At 39.6% G+C, this 27,466-nt stretch overlaps 1 protein-coding gene across 2 annotated transcripts in view; it reads left to right on the top strand.

Annotated features, from left to right (window-relative positions):
* MYOM2 (myomesin 2) overlaps window positions 1–27,466 on the top strand; it is an 82,808-nt gene that overhangs the window by 16,780 nt on the left and 38,562 nt on the right. For both annotated transcript variants that reach the window (XM_087916417.1, XM_087916422.1), the window contains exons 5-16: window positions 1–158; window positions 1,157–1,249; window positions 9,086–9,174; window positions 9,265–9,315; window positions 11,941–12,105; window positions 13,259–13,420; window positions 15,911–16,052; window positions 16,762–16,961; window positions 18,616–18,663; window positions 20,811–20,938; window positions 23,911–24,094; window positions 26,615–26,789. In XM_087916417.1, the coding sequence (XP_087772543.1) occupies window positions 1–158; window positions 1,157–1,249; window positions 9,086–9,174; window positions 9,265–9,315; window positions 11,941–12,105; window positions 13,259–13,420; window positions 15,911–16,052; window positions 16,762–16,961; window positions 18,616–18,663; window positions 20,811–20,938; window positions 23,911–24,094; window positions 26,615–26,789 (1,595 nt within the window). The remainder of the gene's footprint in view (window positions 159–1,156; window positions 1,250–9,085; window positions 9,175–9,264; window positions 9,316–11,940; window positions 12,106–13,258; window positions 13,421–15,910; window positions 16,053–16,761; window positions 16,962–18,615; window positions 18,664–20,810; window positions 20,939–23,910; window positions 24,095–26,614; window positions 26,790–27,466) is intronic.

Below are 27,466 nucleotides of genomic sequence, written 5' to 3'. Positions count from 1 at the left end.
GTAGAGGAGAAAATGGCCTTGGAAAGGTATGTGGCTGAAGAAAGCATCATCCGAGCTCCGGAATTTTTAGTGCGGCTGAGATCTCATACTGTGTGGGAAAGGATGTCCGTCAGGCTTTATTGTACTGTCCAAGGATTTCCCACCCCTGTTGTACAATGGTAAGCCTTTGACTCTTTCCAGGAATCTCAAGATGGTGCTAAGTGTTATTCATGTAATAACCCAGCTATTAAATGTCACTTTTATATTGGCTATGTTTAAGAATCCTTTATAATCCTCAAAGACATTCTGGAGAGATGCCGTTGACTTAACATGAATGACACAGAAGCTTCCGACTTTAGTCTTGAAGGCATTGATTGGAGAATTTAGAGCTTGAAATGGGTTGCACGCTGAGATGTTCATTGAGAAAATATCAGGGGGCAGAGTGCTATATGCCCTTCTGGACAAAGTTGAATAATTCTTCAATCTATCATTAAGTCTCAAAGTGATTTTGATAATGCTTCTTCATTAGGATATGAAAATATAAAAGCTTGAAACTCAATAGAGAAAATGACATTCGACTGAAACTATGGGTGTATGCAGCAAGAATAAAACTGTAAATATAATCTCAGGGTACCTCAAGGGGACCTCTGTGTATAACCTTTGCATAGCTCCTGATAAAATCCCACAGTGTCAATCATGTTTGGTAGCTGATCTAATTTACTTCTGGCTTAGTGTAAACTAATGTAAAACTAGTTTGGGTTTTGAAACACTGCTTTGGGAAGTTATAATTGAGCTACTTCCCAATTTATGGAAATGTTAGCTTCCTCCCGCTCAGGTTCCTGGGGCACAGCTTTCCTAGTAGGTCTTCAAGACAGAAGTTAACTTAATGGCTTTTCAAAGTGCCACCTTTTGTTGTGGAGATGTCAAGTTATATAACAGATCACATCCCAAGACATGCCGAAGACTCATGGTGATTTTGATATTCTTGCTTGTTTCTGCAATAGTTTTCTAATGCTATTTCTATTTATGTTGATAGTCATCAAAAATGAAGCCAACAGCGAGTGTCTTTCCTGTCAAACAATAGAGTGCCATCAATTTTGCCTGAATTACATTGCAATTTGCTTTTCAGCATAAGCTGCGAGCTTTTGATTTTGTGTTTTTTGGTTTTGCTTCTCAGGTACAAAAATGAAGAATTGATTACTCCTGCAAGTGAGCCCGGGAAGTATACCATCGAAAGCAAATATGGAGTGCATGTGTTGGATATAAACAGGTACGTGTCTCTGATGGAGCAGTTATTAAGGCAATTTTGACACTTCTTTTACAAAAAAACCCAATCCCATCAAAATCCACAGGACTCATTGTCAGTTATGGAGTATGGGAGATCTGCCTATAGTTGAATGCATATTGTGGTTTGGGTTCTTTGTGAAAGTTAACTTTCTGGCCACTACCCAATGCTTACATCCAAATGTTTGTCACCCGTGAAAAAGGCACCATAAGCAAAAGGGATCCTGGCTGGGTCAGATCTATCCACTCTGGACAGCAGTGTTTCCTCAACCTTGACAATATGTTGATAAATATTCTCAGTCATCCAGTCATCCATTGTCTGGAAGTTGAGTAATGGCAACTGGACATCTTTTCTTTTTGACTATGTGATGGTTTGAGAGAGGAGTGAAATAATTTTTTTAATGCCAAAATGGAAAATCCTTCCCTCAACAGAGGTGTAGCCTCAGACACAACTTGTCCCTATTTTATATGCTACTTTTGCATCAGTCCCCAGGAATATCAAGATCACATCACAGGCTCACCAAGGAGGACACACTTAAGACCCACTTAGGAGGACTCTTAATGATTCTTTTTTCTTTTCTTTTCTTTTCTTGTTCTTGTATTTATTGGTCAAACATGTACAGAATGACAAGTATAAGTATGAACATAAACAAGAACAAGGGAATAAATACAGATCAATGGGGACAGTAAGACAGGGACCGTAGGCATGCTGGTGCACTTATGCACGCCCCCTTTAAGGACCTCTTAGAAATGGGGTGAGGTCCACGGTAGACAGACTGACGTTGAAGTTGTAAGGGTTTGAGGCTGTAACAACAGAGTCGGTAGAGTGTTCCAGGCGCTGACCACTCTGTTATTGAAGTTGTATTTTCTGCAATCGAGTTTGGAGTGGTTTACCTTGAGTTTGTATTGGTAGTTTTCCCGTGTATTATTGTGATTGAGGTTGAAGAAGTTGTGGACAGGCAAGATGTTATAGCAGACAATTTTGTGTACTCTGCTTAGATCGGACGACAGGCGGAACAGTTCTAGATTCTCTATCTATTCACCTAATGAGCCTGTCCAGATTAGTTGAGAAATGAAATCACCCAGGAGAACACATATGGGGTCCCCCCTAACAAACTTACTCAGACTGAAGAAGCTTTTTGGATAAGCAGTGAAACGTTTCAAACCAAAAAGAAATGACATTCAGTTGCCATGACTCACCTTCCAGCCAAACTTGGCCACTTTAAGATGTGAGGACTTCAACTCCTAGAATTCCCCAGCCTGTACAGAGCTGCAGTCCACACATCTTTAAAATGGCCAAGGTTGAGAAACTCTGCTCTCTCTATATATGTATATGTATATTCTTCCCCAGGTAAGCTCTGGACAAAGGCAAAGGTCTTTGTTTGGCTCGTAGGGGGAGGATGGGAACACTTCCTTCCTTCCTTCCTTCCTTCCTTCCTTCCTTCCTTCCTTCCTTCCTTCCTTCCATCCATCCATCTTTCCATCCTTCCTTCTTTAGGGGATGAGGAGAGGTGTTACTGGGAGGTCAAACTGGCCTGTAAATTCACAATGCAGGCTGCACCCATACACAATCACAATCACACAGTACGCACCATGTCCCTATCCATTAAACCAAACATTTATATTCACTTTTGTGAGCTTTATTAAAAAAATAAAATAAAAGAATCCCTGTGTATGCCTATGTGTGCATGTTAGTTAATGGCATTCATTTTTCACCCGGGATTTCCATCAGAAAGCGCCATGATTTCTCTTGCACTTTCTATTCTCTCTTTCATTATTTCTCTTTCCGTTTCCGAATTTAGTTTCTACTGCCTCTTATTAGATAGATAGATAGATAGATAGAGATAGAGATAGAGATAAAGATAGAGAGAGATAGAGATAAAGAGATAGAAACAATAAATATATATATCTTTAAAAAGGAAGTGCCGTGCCTTGAGATTTAATTCTCCTTGTTCCGGTGCAGAACTGATGGAAATTTCCCTGTCTTTCCCATAGCAGAAACCCCAAGGAAAGGAGAGTATGCTTTCCTTTCTGTAGGGACAATGGGCAGTCTGGAAGAGCAGGATTTGAAGAGTTTGAGCCGCCCTCCCTAGCTGTGGATTATGGTTCTGATGTAAGTTGTCGTCCCTTTGGCCCATTATTATATCCAAATCCAGTTACAGTTTGCTACACATTTAGTGGTGTGGCATTCATCCCTGGATCTTTGCTACAAGCAACTTCCAATTCCAAGGTCCCTGGAATTAACTGCCAAATTAGCTACAAATCAGAGGATGTGATTTAGTTGAATGCCAATATCTGAATGACATTTCCCTTCATGGGGCTCTTTTCTTCATGCTCTTTTCCTTGTTTTGGAGGCTACATCAAATGTTCCTGTTCCCCCCACTACACACAACAGAGAGTTATTAAATATCTGAATAACGGCCTGATATTTTCAGGATATCTAACAGTTAGGATTCTCTACGTATTTCAGTATTCTTCTCAGCTGTTCATGCCACTGAGCTGAGTTTCAAGTTATCTGATATGTAGCCACTTAAAGCCGCTGAGCAGTTTCTTGGCTCTCATCTTCCCGGGTCTCTGAAGCGGAGGCTGAGAAAACCTTTCCATCTAATGTGAGTGTGACATTCATTCCTAGGAACATACGAGTGCTCCTTGGCTCCAGTGGAAACATTCCTTAGGAGCCAAAGCGATGGCACCATGTCATCATTTTAAAGGGACAACTGGGTACCTTTTTATCGGTGCAATTGGATGTCTCAGTGGACTTTTATATCTGGCCCAAAATCTAAAGCTTTTAAACTTTAGTCAATCTGATTTTATCATCTATCTATCTATCTATCTATCTATCTATCTATCTATCTATCTATCTATCTATCTATCTATCTATCATCTCTCTCTCTCTCTCCATCTATCTATCTATCTCTCTATCTATCTATCTATCTATCTATCTATCTATCTATCTATCTATCTATCTATCTATCTATCTATCTCTCTCTCTCTCTCTATCTATCTATCTATCTATCTATCTATCTATCTATCTATCTATCTATCTATCCATATCTATCTATCTATCTATCTATCTATCTATCTATCTATCTATCTATCTATCTATCTATCTATCTATCTATCTATCTATCTATCTATCTATCTATCTATCTATCTATCTATCCATCCATCCATCAATCTATCTATCTATCTATCTATCTATCTATCTATCTATCTATCTATCTATCTATCTATCTATCTATCTTTCTATCAGTATCTACTGTGTTTCTCCAACAATACGGCCTCCACCAATAGGAAGGCCCAGCATGTTTTATTGGCATAAAATCAAATTAAGCCCCTCCTCCCAAATTAAGGCCTATATTAAACATGCGAAATGGGGGGGAATGGCGGGGGGGCTTGCTTCTAGGATGTAGTTTTGTTGCATATCTGGATATGGTGCAGCCTCCATTGACTTTGGCATTGGTGGGGCACTTCGTGTCAGGAGACGTTCCTCCACCGTTGCTTTCCCTTCTTCCCATGCTGCCACGGCATTTAGAGCAATGCCACGGTGTTTGGCGCAGCCATGTGTGGCCAGCCAGGGGTCCCCCCTGCAACGGGAGCCCGGCAGAGACACTCGGCTTCAGGCGGTCCTGTTGCCGGCTTCCCTTCACCTTCGAAGGCAAAGCCAATTCTTTTAAAAATGACACCCTACTACCGGTACGACAAAGCCTCCCCTGCCCAAGAGGGCAGCCCAAGCCCATGTGGGGAGGCGAATCTCACGGGTCCGCAGCGCAGGATCGACCCACCCCGGGAGAAGCACCCAGCCGCCATCCCTGCCTGGTGCCAGGCAGAGCGTGAAGAGCTTCACCTGGGGCGCCCAGTGCAGCTGACAGACAGGCCCTCCTGCCTGGCAGCGGAACTCTCACCAAGGCAGCGAGCACCTCCCCGCTGGACCCTCCACTCACCCCGCCAGGGCCGTGCCAGAGCCGTGAGGGCTGGGCAGAGCCAGGAAAGCAAGCCGCGGGTGCGCGCCCGCCTGCCAAGCAAAAGAGCCGTTGCTCTAAACGCCATGGCAGCAAGGGAGAAGGGAAAGCAATGGTGGCAGAAGGTCTCCTGATACGAAGTGCCCCACCAACGCTGAGGTCAACATCCAAGCTGTCGCTGCCTGCCCAAGGATGCAAGGGGGGGAATTAAGTCACCCCCGAAAAGATGGCCTAGCCGGTTTTTCGGGGGTCAAAAAAAAATAAGGCCCAGCCTTATTTTGTGAAAAACACGGTATCTATCTATCTATCTATCTATCTGTATCGATCTATCTATCACCTATCTAATCCAAATCACTAAACTATATCTCTCTATCTCTTTATTCTATTTGTCTGCCTATCTCTTTATTATCTCTCTCATCACTACAGGTAGGTTTCTGTATGTCTAGTTCTTATCTGTCTATCTATATATCTCTATCTCCATCTCTCTCTCTCTCATCTATTTCTATATCTTTACCTCTCATTTCTCTCTCTCTCTCTCCAACTCTCTCTTTCTCCATATCTATCTATCATTTATATTTATCTATCTCTTATCCATCTATCCATCCATCCACCCACCCATCCAGTTATCTTGCTATCTAGCTAACTATCTTTATCATCACCTATCTACCTACTTATTATCTTTCTCTCCTTATTTTCTATCACCTACCAGATAGGTGATAGAATTATATTATCTATAATAATTTATTATAGATAAATTATTATCTATAATTTCTATTTCTCTCTCCTTCCAAATATGGGATCTTATTTGACTCCCCAAAAATGTTCATGTACTTCCTTTTGAATGTAAGTAAGAGGACAGAATGGCTTTGCTTTCATTCCCAACTCTTAATTCTTCCTTGTTTTTACAGAAGGCACATTATGCGTATAGATTCCAGTACAACTTCTTTTGCTCTGGTTTATAAATATCCAGCATCCATTGACTTCATCTGCATCTCATTATATGGCTGCATTTCAGAATGGAACATATTTGCCAAAGCAACATACACTAATAATTGTATTTGCAATTGTGGAAGTTGCCTGGTTATAAATTGGATAGCTGCCATAAAAAGAAAAAGACAAAACTATCTTTTAATACACATGCACATGTGTGCGTGTGTGCGTGTGTGCATGTGTGTGCACACATAATAAAATAACTGGGCAGGGAGCCTAACAATCACCAAGGAGCATGCCTAAAGGTTGAACCATCTAGTCAGATCCTGGTATTTACTGAATGACCGAAGGACATATTTACTAGTTAAATTTTATTCTGTCATGAAATTCAATTATTCTCTCACATGGATAATCTGATTTTATGCCTCCCTCCCTCCCTCCCTTCCTTTTCTCTCTTACTAATTTGCTTTTATGAATGTTAACATTCAGGCTTCTCTCTGGGCCAGACTCCCCATGATGCAGGTCTGTGATTCTTCTGCAATGCAGTCAGGGCAGCCTGAGTGAAAGGATGACCGCACTAATACTTTAGGGAATTAATGTTAGAGAAAACCTGTGTTGTTTTCTCAAGAGAAATGCCCTCCCTACCCCAGTTCTACTAATTCCACTTGGAAGCAAGAAAAAAACAGAACCCCACTGTGAGAACAACAGTGCCCATGGAATAGATTTCTGGAAATACATAGGAAGTCTTTCTGGTCCAGTGTGGACAATTGAAATCTATGTGGTCTTTTTCATATTCCTCCTTTTCTGATACACATTATTGACTGTGCTTATCCTTTAGCTACAAGATGTTTCAGGTGTGATAGCTGCAAGAGCTGCTTATCATCAAGGCCTTTCATTTTTTTCCTCAAGGAAATTTAACATGTCTGAGCTGAAGTGAGTCAGCAGTAAACAGAGTTCTAGTAATATTGACACCGTAACCACATGAGGTTTTCTGCTATCCTATCGGTAAACCCCAGAATCTCTTCTACCTTCTACCATTCCAGCAACATTAAATTGAAAAATTCACTCCAAATGGAGTAAATCTAACACAAGGCAGCCCCAGGCTCAGAGTAGGATTAATTCCTAGCTATGTTGAGACTCCTTGACAAACTTTTTTTAAAAAAAGAAATCCTTTTAATTTAAACTTTATTCCTCATGCTTTTTTTAATAGCGATCGTATCATGTACTTTTGTAACGTAAGACACTTTTTCCGAGGTTTTGTGACTTCGAATAGAACACAAAGCAGTGCACAACTGAAGATTTTCCTCTAGGGGGAGCTGTAGTCCTTAGATATACCTAAAGCGAGTCAACAATGAATTCTCAAAATGAAATGAATATGCCACTTCTTGAGTGGTGTCAAAATGCCTAAATCCTCTGACTATGAGGTCTTTCCTCAAGTTTTTTTTGTCTTTTTCCTTCTCCTTCACTCCCTTCTTGTCATTTAAAACAGGGTTATGATAAGCCTTCTCTCTTTTGTAGAAAATAACCTTGCCTGCGCCACAAAATCTCCAGCTCTGTGGCATAAAATCTCCAGCTCTGTTATGTTACTTTTTGTCCTTCAAGCCATTTTGTATAACATCCCCAGTCAAGTATGAAAGTAACATCACATTCATTTTTCTGGACATCTAAGAGTTCTTTCCTCCCTTCACTTGAACTTTGGAGAGGAAATCTGATACTTAAAACTTTCAATCAAAGGGGTGGAAACTTTAGAGACACCCACAAAGATGATTATTATTACCCAGCAAACAGTTTAGTAATATGATCCCAGATGCAGCCACATCTTCTCATTTATATCAGTAGAAGAATCAAAGAGTTTTAAAAAGCTTTTTTTTTTTTTGCAGGAGATTAGGTGGAAACAGAATTGTAACATGAGTCCCTATCAGCTTTTGATAGTGCTTGGACCTATATTTTGGATTATTCTTAGCAAGTCATCTGTTGCAGTGGACAATTTTGATTCTAATATCAGATGTTAAGGCACTGGATGAAAAGGCCTCGCCTTTATGAATAGAATTCTAGTGGGTCTACACAGGATTCCTAATAACACTTCATTCAGCCATTAATATGTCTGGGAAGTCAACAAACATCAAGATGTCCCGTGATACTAATTTAACAAAGGGCAGAGTTTCTTTCTGTGCCGATATTTCTGGATGCCATCTTGTAGTCTCATCAAAACTGTTTTTAATCTGTACTTGCAAGGTTATTTTAAGTTGCTTGGTGGGGACAGAAGCTACAGTAACTTGCCTGCCCGAGAAGTAATAGCTTGACCTACAGCTGATCCAGTCCTGATCAAAGGTGCCTTGAATCCATGGCCTCTCATTTTCAGAGAGAGATACTGATAAAGGACAAAGGGGAGAGTGATGGAAGCAATTGTACTGGCCATTTGTGACTTACTTTTATTGAGCAGAAAGAACCAGGGGAAATGGCAGGAAAGAGAAAGGATAGATCTCATTTACTCTGACAAAGAAAAAATAATAATAACACACAAAGAAATATAGTTCACATTGCCCACATTTCTCTACTATTATACAGCAAGTGAAATGTAGTGTTTTCCTTTTCCTTGGTTTGATGAAAGCCTGCTCTATAGTAAATTGAATCTCAGTTATGGAACTAATGTAATAAAACATAGAAGAAAGCAACTCTACCTGTTAGAAACCAACACAATCAAACTCACTAAACATTAAATTGTCTCTCCAGATGCTTGACAATTGTTCCTCCTGCATGCAGACCATAGAAAGGCTCTGTTAGGTCTGTAGTGGGATTGTGTAGTGGTAAAATCCTGTTTGCCTCCTAGATTACACCCCCCTCACCAACACACATGTATCCACATTTGAAGGGAAATATCAGTTATTTTCTTTGATACGACCCATCATTTGTTCTTTTATGCTGTTTAGGGCTCACTATGATGACACAGCTACCTACACTGCAGTGGCAACAAATGCACACGGACAAGCCTCAACCAACGCCGCTGTGATTGTGAGAAGTGAGTAAAGCCACAGGATGATGTGAAACAGACACAAACGTGGGGATATATTTGAATGACGTGGTTCGTAACGTTGTCGCTTTCTTCTAGGATACAGAGGGGATGAAGAACCGTACCCTGCTGGAATATTTCCCTATCGCTGTAAGTTCTCCTTGTAGTTTGAAGTAACTCTGGACCTGAAATAAGCCTCAGAGATGTTTCTCCCCCTAGAAACTTCATAAAAGATGGCCAAAAAAGTTTACTACAGCATTAGGCTCAATTCAAGGTGTTGGTTTTAATCTAGAAATTCAAACCAGCGGATCAGAAGCACTTGACCTATTTATTAACTTGCACTCTACTTTCAGTTTATGATGGGTTTCTCTCCTGGATAAAGGCTCTTTCTAAATAACGTCTATAAGGATTAAGAGCAGGAATGTCTTATCAACTTGACTTTATTTTTTTATGCTAAACCTTCTCCCTATTCTGAAAAAAGGTCTTGTGAAATTCCAACCCCCCAAACCACTTATTTTTAAGCACTTAAAATCAAGTCTTAGATTTAATTAAAAAGCAAAGATACTGTCTTTAGAATCTACCTCTCTCTCTCCCTCCTTCCCTCTCTGTCTCTTATCCATTCACCCACCCATATAGAGAAAGAGAGTCTAGAGTTTCTAATATTTATTTGTAGCAATGTTAGGTTCTGCCTCAGTTTGTTTACCTTCCCAATAAGCAACCGAGTCGGGAGATCATTAAAAGCAGCTTATTAGGTTATTTTGATAAAGTTGGATCTCTCTATGAAAAAGAAGAGAGAGAACCTCAAGCTCCATGTTTCACTCCTTTTTTAAACAAAACAAAGAAAGTGCAAGAGGAAAGTTGATTGGACAGGGTAAAAATAACTTCCCCTTGGCATAGGAAATCGGTTACGTGTAGTCAAACATGTTACATATTTGCATCCCATAATATCACACATGTTCATAAAAATGAGGTCTGACATCAGAAGGGGTATACACTGTAAGAAAAAAAAGTTGCTTGGAGTTAACAAAAGATAAACCAGACCCAAAGTTGTACTACAATCCTTTTTCTTATCTGGAGTTTGTTTATCAGTTTAGGAATTTTAAAAACCAACAAACCTGAACATCTTTTTAAAGGAGAGAAAATAAATCAAAGTAAAATACAAAGTAACTATGTTAGTTAGCAAGTTGCAAAATCCATAACATGTAAAAAGAAATATGCATATTTAGTGCATTTTAATCTCTGGCTTCTAACTTGGAAAAGTGATGGCACTTTTGCACACCAATAATTTTAAAAATGGGACATATTAGGCTCATATTTTGGTTTCCTGAGTTCATTGTTCTAACCCTGGCTGTGGGGTCACTGGTGGTCTCTGTGCTTGGTTGTTTTCTTGCAGACAGTTTATTACCCAACTAGGTAACATCTTTTAAGCCAGACTTTGTGCATGTCCCTTTGAAACTTTAAACATATCTGGTATAGTCTGCAGAGGGACAGAGAAATCTTCTTAGGCCACATAGGTAAAGATATTTTCCAGGAGCTTATAGAAGAGCCTAACTGCTAACACTATCCTAGCTAGCCTATAGAGCATAAGCAAAAATCATAATAAAAATAAAAATGACTACTTATCATTCCAACTCAGGCACAAAATAAAAATATCCTTTTAAAAACCTTGAAAGAAAGAGAATTTTAAAGAAACAAGGCTGTTTCTTTAGTATCCCCCTCATCCCATCTTTGCCACAATTTAGCAGAACCTGACCAGAAGGCTGAAATTATTGAACTATATAATAACATCTGCTATCTAGGTGTCCATGAGTGCTATGGTAATAGAGCTGTGCCTTGGTAATTCTTGCTACCATCATCAATTTTGCAGAGGTGTTTTTTTCTTAACCCTGGAATTAAGGCTCTCATGCCTACTGTTGGCTTTCCAGCAATATAAGGATAAATGAATGAAAATAGTTTATGTAATGCAACTTCCTGGCTATGTAACTTAGAGCTTACATTTCTGGGTACATAACTCTTCCTTGTGGGGGATAAACTAATCTCACAAGAGATAAAGTAAATCAAGTGTTACTGTTTAAAAAGAAGAAATAAAATTTCAAAACAATATAACATTAATTGCCCCAAATACACAATTCTAACAGTGAAGAAGACTAATTACAAAGCTATTCAGATTATAGAAAACAGCAAGTTGATTAAAATAAAATTTGCAAAAAAATGTTCCTGGTAGATCACAAGTCTAATACATTGGTCTAATATAAATAACTTGTAATAACTTGAAAGAAAATGATTAGGCAGAGAACGTCAGATTAATATTATAGATCACAAGAGATTTAATGGGAAGAGAATGTCTTCATGCATATCCTATTTATGCTATTTATGCTAAAAACACAGCAGGAACAGTATTTAAATAATCTCAACTACTTGCTGTTTTCTAAGTGTAATCTGGATGTTTGTAACCCAGCTACACTAGTACCAAGCCCATGCCATCTAGTTGTTGAAGGCTTGAGAAGAATGAGTGGTCTGCTAGGAGAAATCTGGCAAGCCCCATGTGTTTGGGGTTGCTTTTGCTACCTTGAGTTGGCTTTGAAAGAGAAGTAAGGACGAGGAAGTCTATTTTCAGCTTTATAGCCAATGCTACAGGCAATGCAATCTCGATTCCCATTATTTCACTTCAAAGACACCTAAACATATCAAAGCACGTTGATGGATATTAAATAATTTCTAAGGTTCATCTCAACAATTGTCTTTTCAATTAACCTCATTCTTGTTTGCTTCCAGTGCCACTGCCAGATGAAATCTGTTACACACATTTTGAAGTTCAGTTTTTGGAGAGGTTTGGAGTCACCTTTGGGATGGAGGGGGAAACACTTACTTTAAGGTGTAAGATCTTGGTCACACCAGAACTGAAGCGTCTCCATCCTCGGGTTGAATGGTACAGAGATGGTAAGATTCTTAATAATTATTAATAAAAATTATATTTATGTTTCTGAATTTTCCAAGGATTGCTGGAATTTGTGACAGCTTTTCATGAGCTCTGCATCCCAAACTTAATAGTTGCCACTTAACCAAATGGCGTTTTTTATATTTCTTAAACTGTTCTGCATATTTGTTTAAGACAAATTTGTCTTTGCACCAAGACAAATTCCTTGTGTAAGCAATCACACTTGGCCAATAAAGAATTCTATTCTATTCTATTCTATTCTATTCTATTCTATTCTATTCTATTCTATATTTATTTCAGTATGATTAGAATATGTCTCCAGAGCTCAAAACCTAAAAATATAAGGTTCATTGATTAAGGGGTATCTAAGCAAAATAGCTGTGGAGGCTCAAAACCCCACAAAAGTCCAAACATAATTACTTGGTCAATTAGTAAGGTAATAGGACAAAACAAAATAATAGGAATTACTTTAGCTGAGATGAAACATACTATTTGGTAAGCTTAATTTATGTTAATGTTAAGTTGCAACCTCTCACCTCTAAGAATCACAAGCTAATTGATAGGAATGCCCCAAAGATTTCAAATCAAATTTTTATAAGAAGCCTCAAATTAAACCTAACACTGACTTTTTTTTTGCCTCTTTCCAGTTTTGGTATATATTACAGTTAGTGAATTTTTTTGGAAAGGATCAAAAGCATGTAAAGAAATAATTCTTGATTCTGACTACAGTTGAAATCAAACCAAACATATTTAAATCCTGTTGACTTTAGTGAGAAAAACCCCCCCAAGTGATTTATCCCATCTCTGTTAATCAATAGAGTTTGGAAGATTTTAATGTCGGCTGAAACAGGTGCTTGACAAAATGTTTGTGACATTGCTTCAATAGTGTCTCCCCCAATACACAAATTGTAAAGTTTCAGATTAGGTACCATTGATACAGATTAGTAGATCCTTCACAGTGTCTGAGGACTACACCAAACATTACAAAACTAGCCTATAGGTACATATGTTATTAGAAATAGCATCCATCTGAAACATGATAGCTTCTTCCCAGTATATTTGCTCTAAAATAACTGATTAGGAGATTCCAGTGCAGAATATATCTTTATTGTTGCTATCTTATTAACACGTACTGAAGTGCAACCTGTCTTTCAGATGTGCTAATCAAGGAATCCAAGTGGACAAAACCCTACTATGGTGATGGACAAGCAGCACTGTCTTTCTCTCATTTGCACAAAGATGATGAAGGCTTGTACACCCTGCGCATAATTTCCAGAGGCGGAGTGCATGAATATAGTGCATTTCTGTTTGTCAGAGGTATGGCAGCCTTGCTATTTAGGAGCCAATCCTGCTTCATTCTTTTTGAAGATTGAACAGAAGGGGTAGGGAGTGAAGAATTTTTGGCTTTCTAAAAATGTTGAATCTCTTCCTTTGAAATGTTTGACTACATTGCTTGCAAAATTGTTTGGGTGATTTTAAAATGAATGGGCAAAACTTTGGTCTGGTCAACTTCAAGAGCACATTCATGGTTAGCAAAGCATTTTGCCATATTTGTATCACAAAAAAGAAAATGAGAATAGTTGCCTTTCTGGTTTGACAAAAAAAATGGGAAATGACTATATAAAATGGCATGAGGGTTGTAATTTGATCTCATCCTGACATGGATAAATCCCTAGCAAATCTGGGATGGATTACCTCAATCCTTAAGGGCAGAAGTGCACCTGGAACACCTTCTTCCTATACAGTCTTTTAGTCTGAGCTAAAAATCTCAGCTAGTGTTTTCAGCAGATGGAAACTATAAAGTTGAGCGGATGTACATTCCTTGACATTTTGGTTTTGATGATAAGTTCACCATCATGTAAACAAGTCTGGTTGGTTTCAGTGGAATTTACCAAAGCTCACCAACTGACACCCAATGGCTTGTACTTGCAAGCTTTCCATGCTGTTCCATTTGTTTTTGCATGGATGTATGGTAGGACCGTGTTTCCCCCCTCATTTCTTGCTCTGCCTGAAGCACCAATGTTCTCAGTGAAAAAGCTCAGTAGTTCTTGTTTCTGCCTTCCCTGGAGCTATGCTGTCTTTCTCTGCAATATTGCTCCGTGCTCTTCAAGATTAGGAAGAATCCAACCTCAGGAGAATAAAGATGGTATCCGGAGAATTCAGCCAGGGAAACCAGAGAAAGCTAAAGTTGCCCACTGTTAACTTCAGTCAAATGTTTGGTAACACAACTCCTAAAATATCTTGCTGTTAGATCTATGGGCCTGGGTTAATGGGAGTTGGAATCCAAAATATCTGAAAAGGATTAGTGTGCTAATTTCATATATCCATCAATTAATCCTTAGACTATTGGTATACGAAGCCAATATGACTTGTGAAAACACTTTCATGTTATGGGCATGCAATATGGAAAGTGGTGGATATGGAGGGCCAACTACTGGTATATGCAGGTTCTTCTTTATGATGTTATTACTGTTTTAATGTTCTGTATTAGCAGACTTCTTGATTCTGTTGAATAATTCAGCAAATTTGGCTGAAAGCAACTTAATTTACATAAAAAGCCATTGAGAATTTCAGAGTAAAGTCTGAACTAGGATATAGAATCTTTGAAAATGTCCTTCCATAAAGGAATCTTTAGATTTTGTTAAGGAAGTAAAAAGATGCCTCACTAAATATTTTTAAAGGACATGTCCTTGTATAGTTACTTTTGTCTCATCTGAACCATCATGGAGACAGTAATAGAGACAGAAAGATTTGATAGATGTCTAAAGTCACTGTTGTAGCCATTGTTTAAAATTCAACGGCTCTCCATTCCCCACCCAGCCCGGCTTTTCCTTTATTAAGGAAAATTCTTGATGAATATTTTTCCTGAGAACCTGCGATGTTTGGTGGAAGGGAAAATTCAGTCTGGCGAATCCCCTAATCACTTTCCATAACATGACTCGCATTAAAACAGTAAGAACAGTATCATTCGATGTCTTTATTATTAAAACTGAATAGGGATTAGCAATGAAAACAGTGAGAGGTCCTTGGTGCTCTCTGAGCTTGGTTTTCTTGCAGACATTTCATTATTCAAACTAGGTAATATCATCAGTGCTAGTAAGGTACAGGGTTTGCTCTTAATTTAAAATCTAGTGATGGGGGCCCCAGGGGCACCAATGGATGTGAGCTGCCATGATGCCAACAGAGATTATGTTATTGTTACTTGGAAACCACCAAATACAACCCATGAAGCTCCAGTGATCGGCTATTTTGTGGACAGGTATATGTGGAAGGAATAGCATTAGATTCTTCTGTATTTCAAATAAATTGCCCTGTCAGTGTTGATTGCTCTGACAAATTGGCTATCAATGGACATATCTACATAAGCAATGTCTACATACTATGCAAAAGAGACAATCAACAAGCCAAAAAAGACCAGAAGACCTTCTCACTAGCAATCGCCATGAACATAGACTAACACCAAGAACAACATCAAACTAACAATCAAGAAGTAAACAATACCCAATCAAGGAACTGTCAAATAAGCCAACAATAAACAGCCGACCAAAAAGCCTCCCACCAATAACCAACAAAGCTCAGAGACCACCAAGGGCCCCTCATTTCAACCTTGAGCTGCAAATATTCTCTCTTAATGAAGATAGCATAATTAACGCTGGTGTGCTTTTCTCCAACTGAAGAATGGGGGGAAAAAAAAGTGAATTTACTTGATTGTGAAGGAAACCCCATTGTCATCCAATAGTGTTATTTATGGTGTCATATTTACATTATATGAGGGTGATTTTATCTGAGCTTTTCTTGGGTTTTTAGACGCTGATGCTCTAGTGATGGGGGCCCCAGGGGCACCAATGGATGTGAGCTGCCATGATGCCAACAGAGATTATGTTATTGTTACTTGGAAACCACCAAATACAACCCATGAAGCTCCAGTGATCGGCTATTTTGTGGACAGGTATATGTGGAAGGAATAGCATTTGATTCTTCTGTATTTCAAATAAATTATCAGTGCTCAAAGGACAGTTTTTGAATTTGATGTAGGTTTTGCTTTCTGTTGCAAGTTAGTATAATATTGTTCAAGTTTTATTTCAATGGAATTTATGGCCTTTGAGCCACCATGGCACAGTGGTTAGAGTACAGTACTGCAGGCTACTTTTGCTGCCTGCTGGCTGACTACAATTTGACAGTTCAAATCTCACCAGGCTCAAGGTTGACTCAGCCTTCCATCCTTTCGAGGTGGGTAAAATTAGGACCCAAATTGTTGGGGGCAATAGGCTGACTCTGTAAACCGCTTAGAGAGGGCTATAAAATGCTGTAAAGCGGTATATAAGTCTAACTGCTATTTCTATCCAAAGCAAAAGTCACTGGCTTCAAAATAGCAGGGTTGCAGGACCACAACTACCTGGTTGTGCCTACTATTTGGAAGCCAATTAACATCCCTGTGGTTGCCCATGTCCATGAGCTATCCACAACAATTTCCTTTTTCCTCACTGCATACATGTGGAGTTACAATATTTTATCCTAATGCCTATTATTTTATACTTACTTCATTTCAACTCTATCTGGCATCTGATTCACCAGTTTAAAGAAATCATCCTCACCACTTTTTTTGTTAGAAAATCTCAAAAATTAAGTTTTTCTTTCCATCTTTCTATTATTGGCAGATGTGAAGTGGGTACCGAAAACTGGGTGCAATGCAATGACGCTCCTGTAAAAATCTGCAAATATCCAGTGACTGGCTTGTTGGAAGGGCGTTCCTACATTTTCCGAGTGAGGGCCGTCAACCAGGCAGGGATCAGTCGGCCCTCAAGATCCTCTGATGCTGTGGCAGCTCTTGACCCCATGGACCTGGAGAGGTCACAGTGTAAGGAAAAAGAATGCTGGCCATATTTCTTCAGGGGAAATTATAAGCAGACCTACGAAAGAGGAATCTTGCTGCTAAGTGAGAGGGGCAGGTTAAATTTCATTTCTGAGCTGGCCATAAATTGGGTTTGCAGGCAGCTTCCTTATGGCTACTTAAAATAAGAGCTATGATTTCAGCCTATGTATGTAGGTATGTATATATCATCATCATCATCATCATCATCATCACCACCACCACCACCACACCACCATCATTTTAGCTATTGTCTATCAATTGCAGAATGAAGGCCTCTTTCACATGTTTCCATGTATGAATGTATTTATGTCTACACACACACACACACACAGAGCGAGAGGGGGGAAGGGAGGGATAGAGAGAGAGAGAGAGAGAGAGAGATAGAGAGAGAGAGAGAAAGAGAGAGAGAGATGTGGAGGTCTCATTGTAAACTATTATGGTTAATAATTTTCAACAGTTTTCCCACACTCTGTATACAGGTAGTCCTTGACTTACAACCATTCATTTAGTGACTGTTGAAAGTTACAACAGCCCTGAAAAAAGTGACGTATGACCAATTTTACGCTTAACGACCCCTGTAGCATCTCCATGGTCATGTGATCAAAATCCAGGCATTTGGCAACTGGCATGTATTTGTGACAGTTGCAGTGTCCTGAGGGTCATGCGGTCACTATTTGTAACCTTCCCAGTTGGCCTCCAACAAGCAAGGTCAATGGGTCATTAAGCTAGATTCATGTAACAACCGCACGAAAACAACTGCAGTGACTTGTTTAACCACTGTGGCAAATAAAAGGTGAAGAAATGGGGCACACAATTCACTTAACAACTGCCTTGCTTGCCAATGGAAATTTTGAGCTCCATTGTGGCCTTAAGTCGACGATTACCTGCAGTGGTCCAGCTCTTTGATATGTAAATAAGTATTTATTATTCCACCGAAAAATTATATTATGCCTAACACATGCTTCATTTTTGTGCTGAGCAACAGGGATTTCTGGTCAGATGGTGAATTTGTTCAGAATAAAAAGGTGATCTTTTAAGGATTTGTTTATCTTTAGCATCACGAGAGCACTCATCTGAATTAATAACCCCAGATGCTAGAGTTTTCAAAATCTAACTTTGACTAATGTTGCTGATATAAAAACCCATGATAGCAAGAAGCAATCAAAATACTAAAAAGATGTTGCAGTGTAATTTTCAGAAGGCGTTCTATTAGTACAGAAACTTAAATATCAATGGTCAATGACTACTTCAGCTTCAACCACAACAATACAAGAGCATACAACAGATACAAACTCAATGTAAACCACTTCAAACTCGATTGCAGAAAGTACGACTTCAGCAACAGAGTGGTCAATGCCTGGAATGCACTACCTGACTCTGTTGTTACATCCTCAAACCCCCACTCCTTTAACCTCAAACTATCCACTATTGACCTCACCTCATTCCTAAGAGGTCTGTAAGGGGCATGCATGAGTGCACCATCGTACCTACAGTCCCTGTTCTATTGTCCCCATTTATCTGTACCTATTTCCTGTATTCTTACTCATGTTTATACTTTTACCTATTATCTTGTAAGCGATTGACAAACAAACAAACAAACAAACAAATAAATAATATTGTTTTTTTCCCCTACCTTCAGCTATTCACATGGAAGGAGGCAGGGACATTATCCTTCATGACTTTGAAGGTACGTAACTTCCACAGAGACCTACTCACAGTACCTCTGTGGCCGTTAACAAAACTTTTGACTTCCGGCTGACATTCAGATTTCTTTTTCTGTCTAGACTCCTTTCTTCATACATTTAATATTGAGTTAAACATGTGCATCTCTCTTATTGCCCACATGAGGAATTTAGTTAAGAGGAGAACCCGAGAACTAAGTTAATATATTCTTGAGTGATTATTGTTTTGAGTTTCAGGAAATTCCACTTTCATTTTGTGCAGGTAAGCATTCTGCGTGTTTGCATTATCAGGATATCCCGGAATTGCTACTTTAATTTTTCTGGTTTTCCACCAGATTTCTTAAGAACTGCAATTTGTTGAAGTGCTTTAGAGTTTAAAGCACAATAAATCATACCTGCTGATGCAGTATAAGACCACAGTATAAATATTTTTTAACATTTGTCTTCTCAGAGCAAAAACACCCTTTTTTTTTCTCCCTTTTGAATGTGGAACTTAGAGAGCCAGAAAAGTCTAATTAATCAGCATGGGACTTATTTTCTTCCCAATTCAAATTGCAATACAAAATGTATAGGAACAATGTGCTAAAATGCAAAGCGATATTTCTCTCGGTGCCTAGAAAATGCTCATGAGTGATAATAGTTAAGGCAAATCAAGTCACAGGTTTTATTCCCCTTCACTCCTTTTGTCGATTGCAGGAAATACGGTTTCAGCAACAGAGTGGTCAATGCCTGGAATACACTACCTGACTCTGTGGTTTCTTCCCTAAACCACAAAAACTTTAACCTTAGACCAGGGGTCTGCAACTTAAACATTCAAAGAGCCATTTGGACCCATTTCTCACAGAAAAGAAAATCTTGGGAGCCAATAATTTAAAAACCAGTGTGACTGGGTGGGCGTGGCCAACTCAACATCACTCATGCCCACCCAGTCACCTCCTGCTCTGGAATATGGAGCAAGTCTCTATCTCCTGCCATCACCATTACCTTCTTAGGCCAGGTGAGGAGTGATGGAGAGGGAGAGGAGGGGCCAGCCAGTGGTGGGATCAGCCAACGGAGCTGCAGTAGAGGGCTGAAAGAGCTGCATGTGGCTCCAGAGCCTCAGGTTGCAGACCCCTGCCTTAGATTGTCTACTATTGACCTCACCCCATTCCTAAGAGGTCTGTAAGGGGCATGTATAAGCTCACCAACGTGCCTACCGTCCCTGTCCTAATGTTCCCTTTTATTTGTATCCATTTCATGTATTAATAATCATGTTTATACTTATATTTGTTACCTAATACATGCTTGACAAACAAATAAAAAAGTAAATAAACAAACATATTGTATCTACCAAATATTTTGGGACTAAGCTTTCAGAAAGAAAACAGGTGTGGAGATACCTACAAGAGTGGTCCCAATAGTCATAGTATTAAAAAAAATATGTGCTGCTGGGGATTTTCTCTGACTAGGACGAAAATTAAACCAGCTCAGGTAAGCTGAGCCATTCCAGGTGGATCTTAAAACTCCCATCCTCCCTTTGAACTGCTGATCTTTGATGAGAAATGGAGAGCAGCCACAGTTATTACAGGAAAATGACAACTCATTCCTGTGCCATATATTACCCTGATATTATCTCATTGTCATTCATAAACTAGGAGAGGTTTCTACACCATCCTCCCCACTTTTTTTTGGGGGGGGTGTATGATTTTATATTTAATTGCTGTGGTCCTTCATGCAAATTTTTTTCCTTGCTCATTTTTCTGAAGCAGAAACTCTCGGGCTCCTCACTTTGATCAACCTGTCTCCTATTTGCATAAAGCACGAAGACTTTATTAGGGCCTTTAGTACCGCACATGAAAGCGATTCAGATATGATCAAAGTAAAACAAAAATCTTAGGAGTTGAATGCAATATTTCCTCCTCCTCCCTCTTCCATTTCTTTCTTTCTTTTTTTTTAAAGCCAGCTGTGAAAAAATAACTGCTACTCTTCTTGCTTGGTTTTCACAAACTGGAAACAAATTAGCTTTGATAAATCACAAAGTTGATGTAGATGTACTTAATAGCTGAGCAATGCACTCTAAATGAGACATTTTGGAAAGACAAGTTCTTGCATCAATGCTAGCCTGGGAGATTCATCTGGCGCAGAACAGTTATTGAGTGTATTACTCTTCTAGGTGATGTTAAAATCCCTGGACCTCCCACCAACGTGCATGCTTCAGAAACCAGCAGAACATATGTCGTTCTCAGTTGGGACCCACCTGTTCCTCGTGGCAGAGACCCACTGTCATATTTCATCGAGAAGGTACCGTGCCTTAGAGCGGCATTTGGCTAGATGGCATTTCAGGAGCACGTCCCCCTTTTGTCACAGTTTTGTTCCATATAGTAGCAACCTTGTGAAGTCTCAAGCATCCTCTTTCCAATATGCATTCAAGATGGACAGTGATTATATATATATATATATGGTATTCAGCTTTGTTCGGGTATTTTCTCACGTCATTATAGTTGTGCTTTTAAAGTTGTAGCAACGTTTCGGCAGAATCTCATCTGCCATCATCAGGCTTCTGTATTGTGTTTGTCTGTGAGTCAGACTTTTACAGTGGTTTCAGTTTCAGTTCAAAAAACTGTTCTGTGGCTTTTCTTGTGTCTTGATTGGCTGGCAACATTGAGTTCCTGTATTGGAGGCTTTTAGTGCAGCTTGGCTCTGAGTAAATGGACGGCTATCATTTGTTAGGAAGCTAGGTTTCATCTGGGTGCCTGGTTGAGGTGTGCTTGAGCTGGAGGTATTAGGGGGGATCTGTTTGTGCCCAGGTGCCTGCCTGGCTAGTGGTGTGGAGATTTTTTTTGTTTGTGGGTGCAGGCTTCCAAATAATTGACAGTCTGGGTGGAATCATCTCTTCTACTCATGCTTTCAGGTCTTTTTTCAATCTCTATGGCTTCTCTGATGATTCTGTGGCTGGGTTTTTTTTATAGTGGCTAGGGTTTTTGTGCCATTGAAGTAGATGCTATGACCTGTGGCTTTCATGTGTTGGACTAGTGAGGAAGTATGTTCCAGCTTTTTTACTGCATTTTTGTGTTCATCCAGGTGTGTACTAATTCTTCTATTGGTCTGTCCAATGTATATGGCTGGGCATGGTGCACAGGGGACTTCATATATGCCTTGGTTTTCCAGGTCAATTTTATCTTTGGGGTTTCTAAGGATGGCTGCTATTTTTCTATCTGTTTTGAAGGCAGTCTTGATGTGATGCCTGTGTAGTATCTTACTAATTTTGTCTGTAGTACCTCTTATGTAGGGCAGGATAGCCGTCCATTTACTCAGAGCCAAGCTGCACTAAATGCCTCCAATACAGGAACACAATGTTGCCAGCCAATCAAGACACAAGAAAAGCCACAGAACAGACAGAAGATATTAGAAGCACCAATCAAGCAAAACACAGCAAACTCCAAGACCAATAAACACAGACCAAGACTCCCAACCAATCAGGATGAAGAAAAAACCATTCTGGCACAGCAGTAGGCTACCCCCAAATTTAAAACTGAAACAACTGTAAAAGTCTGACTCACAGACGAACACAGTACAGAAGCCTGATGATGGCAGATGAGATTCTGCCGAAAGGTTGCTACAACTTTAAAAGCACAGCTACAATGACGTGGGAAAATACCTGAACAAAGCTGAATACCATATATATATATGTTTTCTTATATACATATATATATATATACATATACATGTGTGTGTGTGTATGTATGTGTGTATGTATTTGTACACTTTTGAGAAGAGGCAACAGATTTTCTTTTTTAATGCATGCCCACAATAAAATTGACAATAAAGTTTATCTATTTCTAATAATGTGCCCAGTAGCAGAAAGATAAAATTATGAACATTATCAGAATAACAGAGTTGGAAGGGACCTTGGAGGTCTTCTAATCCAGGGTCCAAACTTGGCAACTTTAAGACTTCTGAACTTCAACTCCCTGAATTCCTTAGCTAGCCATGCTGGCTGTGGAATTCTGGGAGCTGAATCCCACAAAGTTGCCAAGTTGGGAGACGCCTGTTCTATTGCAACTCCCTCCTCAAGCAGGAGACCCTATATCATTTCAGTCAAATGGCTGTCCAATCTCTTGAAAAAGGGGTGATTGAAGAGATCCCAGAAAAAAAAAATCTTCAGTTACATTTAATTAAATAATACTGACATTGAGGATTGGGGGGAAAGTGTTTTTTTTCATAGTGGGGAACATTGGATAGCTAAGACTTGGGAGTAGTCAAGCCATAGGAGCAGCACAGAGGCTGAAGCAGTTTAGTCTTCCTTCTACAAAAAAATCTGGCATGCTTGGAGTTATCTAAGCAGATAGTAAAAAACTACTTAGTACTTGCTCTGATCTTACCATCCCTGAATAGATAAATAAGTGTAACCCAAACACTTAGAAGGGTGCAGATTCAGAAAAAGCCTTTTTGATACACCCATCTCTGTCTTAGATATGCAGCTTTTATTTCTGGAAAATATGCTCAGGATTGGCCTTGACTAAACTAATGATCTCCTCTGGAACAGTGGTCCTCAACCTTTCCAGCTTGGGGGCTGGGTGGGATGAGAGGGGATGTTTCTGTGCGAGTGGCAGGTGCACGTAAGTGTGCGCAGCTCCATTTGCACAAATGGAGGTCAAATGCACCCACACCGCTCACCCAAATGGAGCTTCATGTGTGAGCATGGGCACCTACTACTTGCACAAATGGAGATGCACATATGCTCACCTGCCACTCACAAACAGGCCAAGGGGACCCCTGCTCTAGAACAAAGCTGTGTCAACTTTGGCCACTTTAAAATTTGTGAACTTCAAATTCCAGAAGGCTGGCTGGGGAATTCTGGGAATTGAAGTCCACCTAGTTTAAAGTGGCCCAGTTTGAGAATCACTAATTTAGAATAGCTGGGCTAACAAAAATCACATGATACCCGGAATTGAGCAAGATTCACAATATATTTATTTTTCAGATTGCTCTAAATGGTATCAAAATGGTCAGAAATCAAAATCCCCGCTTGAATGAAATCTATTTCAAACTATTTGTATAAAGGGGAGGAATTTATTGCTGATTAAAGTCAAACACAGTCACTCAACTAGAGCAAGCAAATCCATGAGCCTCCCTATCACATCTCGTAGATTATGTAAGAAACAGAAGATTATGTAGCTATCGTTCATTAATTCAAGTACTTTTAACTCAAATACTTTGAGGATATTTGCAGCTCTGTACATGCAGTAATGATCTTGTTCTTTTCTTTACAGTCTGTTGTTGGCAGTGGGAGTTGGCAGAGGGTCAACGCTCAAGTGCCAGTCCGATCCCCTCGTTATGCGGTTTTTGATCTCGCGGAAGGGAAACCCTATGTTTTCCGAGTTTTTTCAGCCAACAAGCATGGGATTAGTGATCCATCTGAAATAACAGCACCTATTCAAGCAAAAGAGGCCATTGGTGAGGAATGTTCCCTGTTGGATTAGGGCTAGGGTGACTCAGGAGCAAATCTGTCTCCAGCTATGGAAGTCTGGCTGACCCTGGGCCAGTCGCCCACCTTCAGCATTGCTTAATTTTCAGGATTATTATTATGGGAGAAAATGGAAGAAAAATGTTATTTGCAAGGCTGGCTGTATACACCTTAGACAAGAACATAAACTGGCCACCCCCTATGATTTGACTCATCTTCCTATTTTGGTAGGAATTTCAAAAAAGTGCCCTCTTGTTTCTTTTCTCTTTTTTTGCCTTTGAGTTTTTGAGTTTTATGATTTTCAGGTTTGGAAAATGGTTCTGTTTTCCTTTTCTCAGACATTTTCACCCTATTGCATAGTAAATAACAGAATAAGAGAGCGGAAAGGGACTTTGGGGGGTTTCTACTGCCTTTCTTTTGCCCAGGGCTACCACATATTTTTCAGGGTTTACATGCATTGAATGTCTACAGTCCAGAGCATAAATACATGTGTGTTTAACAGAGTTGAAAGGGAGTTTGGAGGTCTTCTAGTCCAAGCCCCTGCTCAGGCAGGAAAACTGAGGATGCCAAACTCTGGGAAAGGTGTCAGGATAACACTTAGAAGGGACTTTGGGGGGAACCCTATACCATTTCAGAGAAAAGGCTGTCCAGTCTTTTAAAAATTTCCAGTGATTGATCACCCAGAACTTCTGGGGACAAGCAGGTCCACTGGTTAATTGTTCTCCCTGTCAGAAAGTTTCTCCTTAGTTTTAGGTTGCTTCTCTCTTTGTTCAGTTTCCATCCATTGCTTCTTGTTTGCCTCCTGGTGCTTTGGAAAATACATTCCCTCCCCCCTTTCTTTGTGGCAGCTCCTTAAAAGCCTGTTGCCTATGACACTCTTGAGTAAAACATGTGAGCCATTTCCTCCTTTCAGTGGTCCATGAAAGTACATCTATAGTATGCAGATAATAAAGTCAAAAAAGGTGAACAACATTTTACACAACTATAGATAAGTTGAGGCTGGGTAACAAGGAATGGCTGGGAGGGGCCACCACTTGATGTGAGTGACATTGCGCTGGCCACGCCCACCCAGTCACATGACCACCAAGCATGTCTGCCCAGTCACATGACCACTAAGCCACACCCACCCAGTGACATGACCACCAAGCCATGCCCACCAAATAAGACATGCCCACAGAACTGGTAGTAAAAAATTTTGAATTCCACCACTGGCTTAGAGTCAAGGCAGCATATACATATGTCAGATAAATGCAAATATACTTAAAATATGTGACAGATAGCACACTCTTGGTGACCAAAGCCAGGCAGCTTGATTGCTTTGAAGGGAGAAAGAACACAGCTGGGCAAGACAGGGGTATAAAGTGCATAAGACCTAATTTTCCAGGTTTTCTTTATGTTGAAAAAGTTTGGGGGTTTTCCTTATTTTTTTAAAAAAAACTCTTAACTTAGTTACTTAAAATGCAGATTTTATATGATTTCCATTCAAAATGGTTCTAAACTGCCTGATCTTCAGTGATAGCTATCAAATGGGGTTTCAGAAACCATGGTAAAGAGAATAAGGGTGCTGAAATGCTGAAAAAAAAAAAGGCTCCGTGAGTATTAATTTAGCAGAGAAAAGCCTTACGTTTTGCAACATAAAATTGACGGATACTTTGAGATTACTTGTCAAAGCTTAGAGTAAAAATCATGGCCCTACTATTTCCTAGGAACTATTGCTTTCCAAAATATATCCACTTGACTTGCTTTGACTTGTGCTATTCAGTGGCGGTTCTCGGAGATTTTGATTAGCACATTCTTTCTTTGTGGGAGACATGGCCATTATCACAGTGAGTTTGAGGGTTTTAAGAAAGGAGCCATAGGTTCCAAATGTGTCTCAGACATCAGCACTTTTGAAACCCACAGGACAGGTCCAGTTGCCACTGAAATGAGAATTAGTTGTCATGGAGAAGCTCCATCTTCTCCCTGATCTTTCTTGTGTGCAAACAGAGGCAGATCCCAGTGAATGAGGGAGGAAGAATTTTAATGAGTTTTTCTCCCCAAGGTCAGCCTTGTGAATTTCTCCAAAGGTCACATTTACATAATGTATATCTTAGGGGGATACTGGGCTTATTTTCATCTTGGAAATCGCTAGATCAACTGATAATTCGGAAATCAAGATCATTTTTTTTTTGAAAATTACATTCTCCCTGCCTTTAGAAATGTTTTAGACCAATTCAGGAATCTGGGAAGGACTTGATAAGTGGGTAAAAATGCTGCATTCAATCTAAACATCTGGCTGAAAGTACAACCAACTGTAAAATATTGTTATTTTGAATTTTCAGCATAATGGCATCTTCTAATACTTGCTAGGAAAGTCACATGTAGACTTGAAAAAAATTGGTTATAATACTTATTTATTTATTAGACTTATATGCTACCCATCTCATCTAGAGCAACTCTGGGTGTCTTACAAACATACACCAATGTGTTAATTGTTATGAAGAGAGTAAGTGCCTTTCTTTGTGCTGCAGTGGCGCCATCAGCTCCTGGACGTGTTGTTGCGACAAGAAACACAAAAACCTCTGTTATTGTGAACTGGGACAAGCCAAAACATGAAGAAGATCTGATCGGCTATTACCTTGATTATTCTGTGGTAGGATCAAATCATTGGGAATCCTGTAACCATAAGCCAATCAAGTATAACAGGTAAAAGCAATATAATGTTTTAAATAATTGCTTGCTCTTTCACATATGCATGTATATATATTTTGGTTAGTCCTTTCTACAAGCGTGGCTGGTGGGCAATTCTGGGAGTTGAAGTTCACCGTTGGCCACCTCTGTTCTAGGATGAGGAGAATCTACCTATTTAATGGGCCATCATCAGAGAAACCACAAGATTATGAATTAATAAATAATCAAATAAAATAGCAGAGAATACAGCAGGAGGGCTGCATACATAGGAAAATGACTGGCTGCTTTTGGGAGGGTGTTGCCAGCTTTGCAGCCAATCACAGCTGGGCCTCTTACTGGAATGGAATGACATGCTGGGGATCATCCACACTAAAGGGCTCAAGACAGCTCAGGTGAGAAAACAGTGAATTATACTGAATTACAGCTGAAAAACAAAGGCATTTGCAATGGTGTAGAAGTAGCAGAATGTCCTCGCGAAGTGGTGAGTGAATTGCCCATACCCACAACACAACAGGACAAGCCGAAAATGTGGATCTGTCTTCTGTCCCAAAGACAGAAATAAAGGAATATTCTCTGAAAAAAACCAAGTACAGTTTCTCTGAACCATCCATTGTCTGTGTAAGCAAGAACCTCATCAACAGTCTGCAAAAATCCCATTGGGCATATCAGAACAGACAACCTGATCAGGCTTC

The sequence above is a fragment of the Pseudonaja textilis genome, chromosome 1 (assembly GCF_049901715.1).
Source record: "Pseudonaja textilis isolate UNSWEBS1 chromosome 1, rPseTex1.2, whole genome shotgun sequence".
NCBI lineage: Eukaryota > Metazoa > Chordata > Lepidosauria > Squamata > Elapidae > Pseudonaja > Pseudonaja textilis.
The sequence above is the reverse complement of the archived record's forward strand: the minus strand, read 5'-3'. Positions and strand labels throughout refer to the sequence as shown.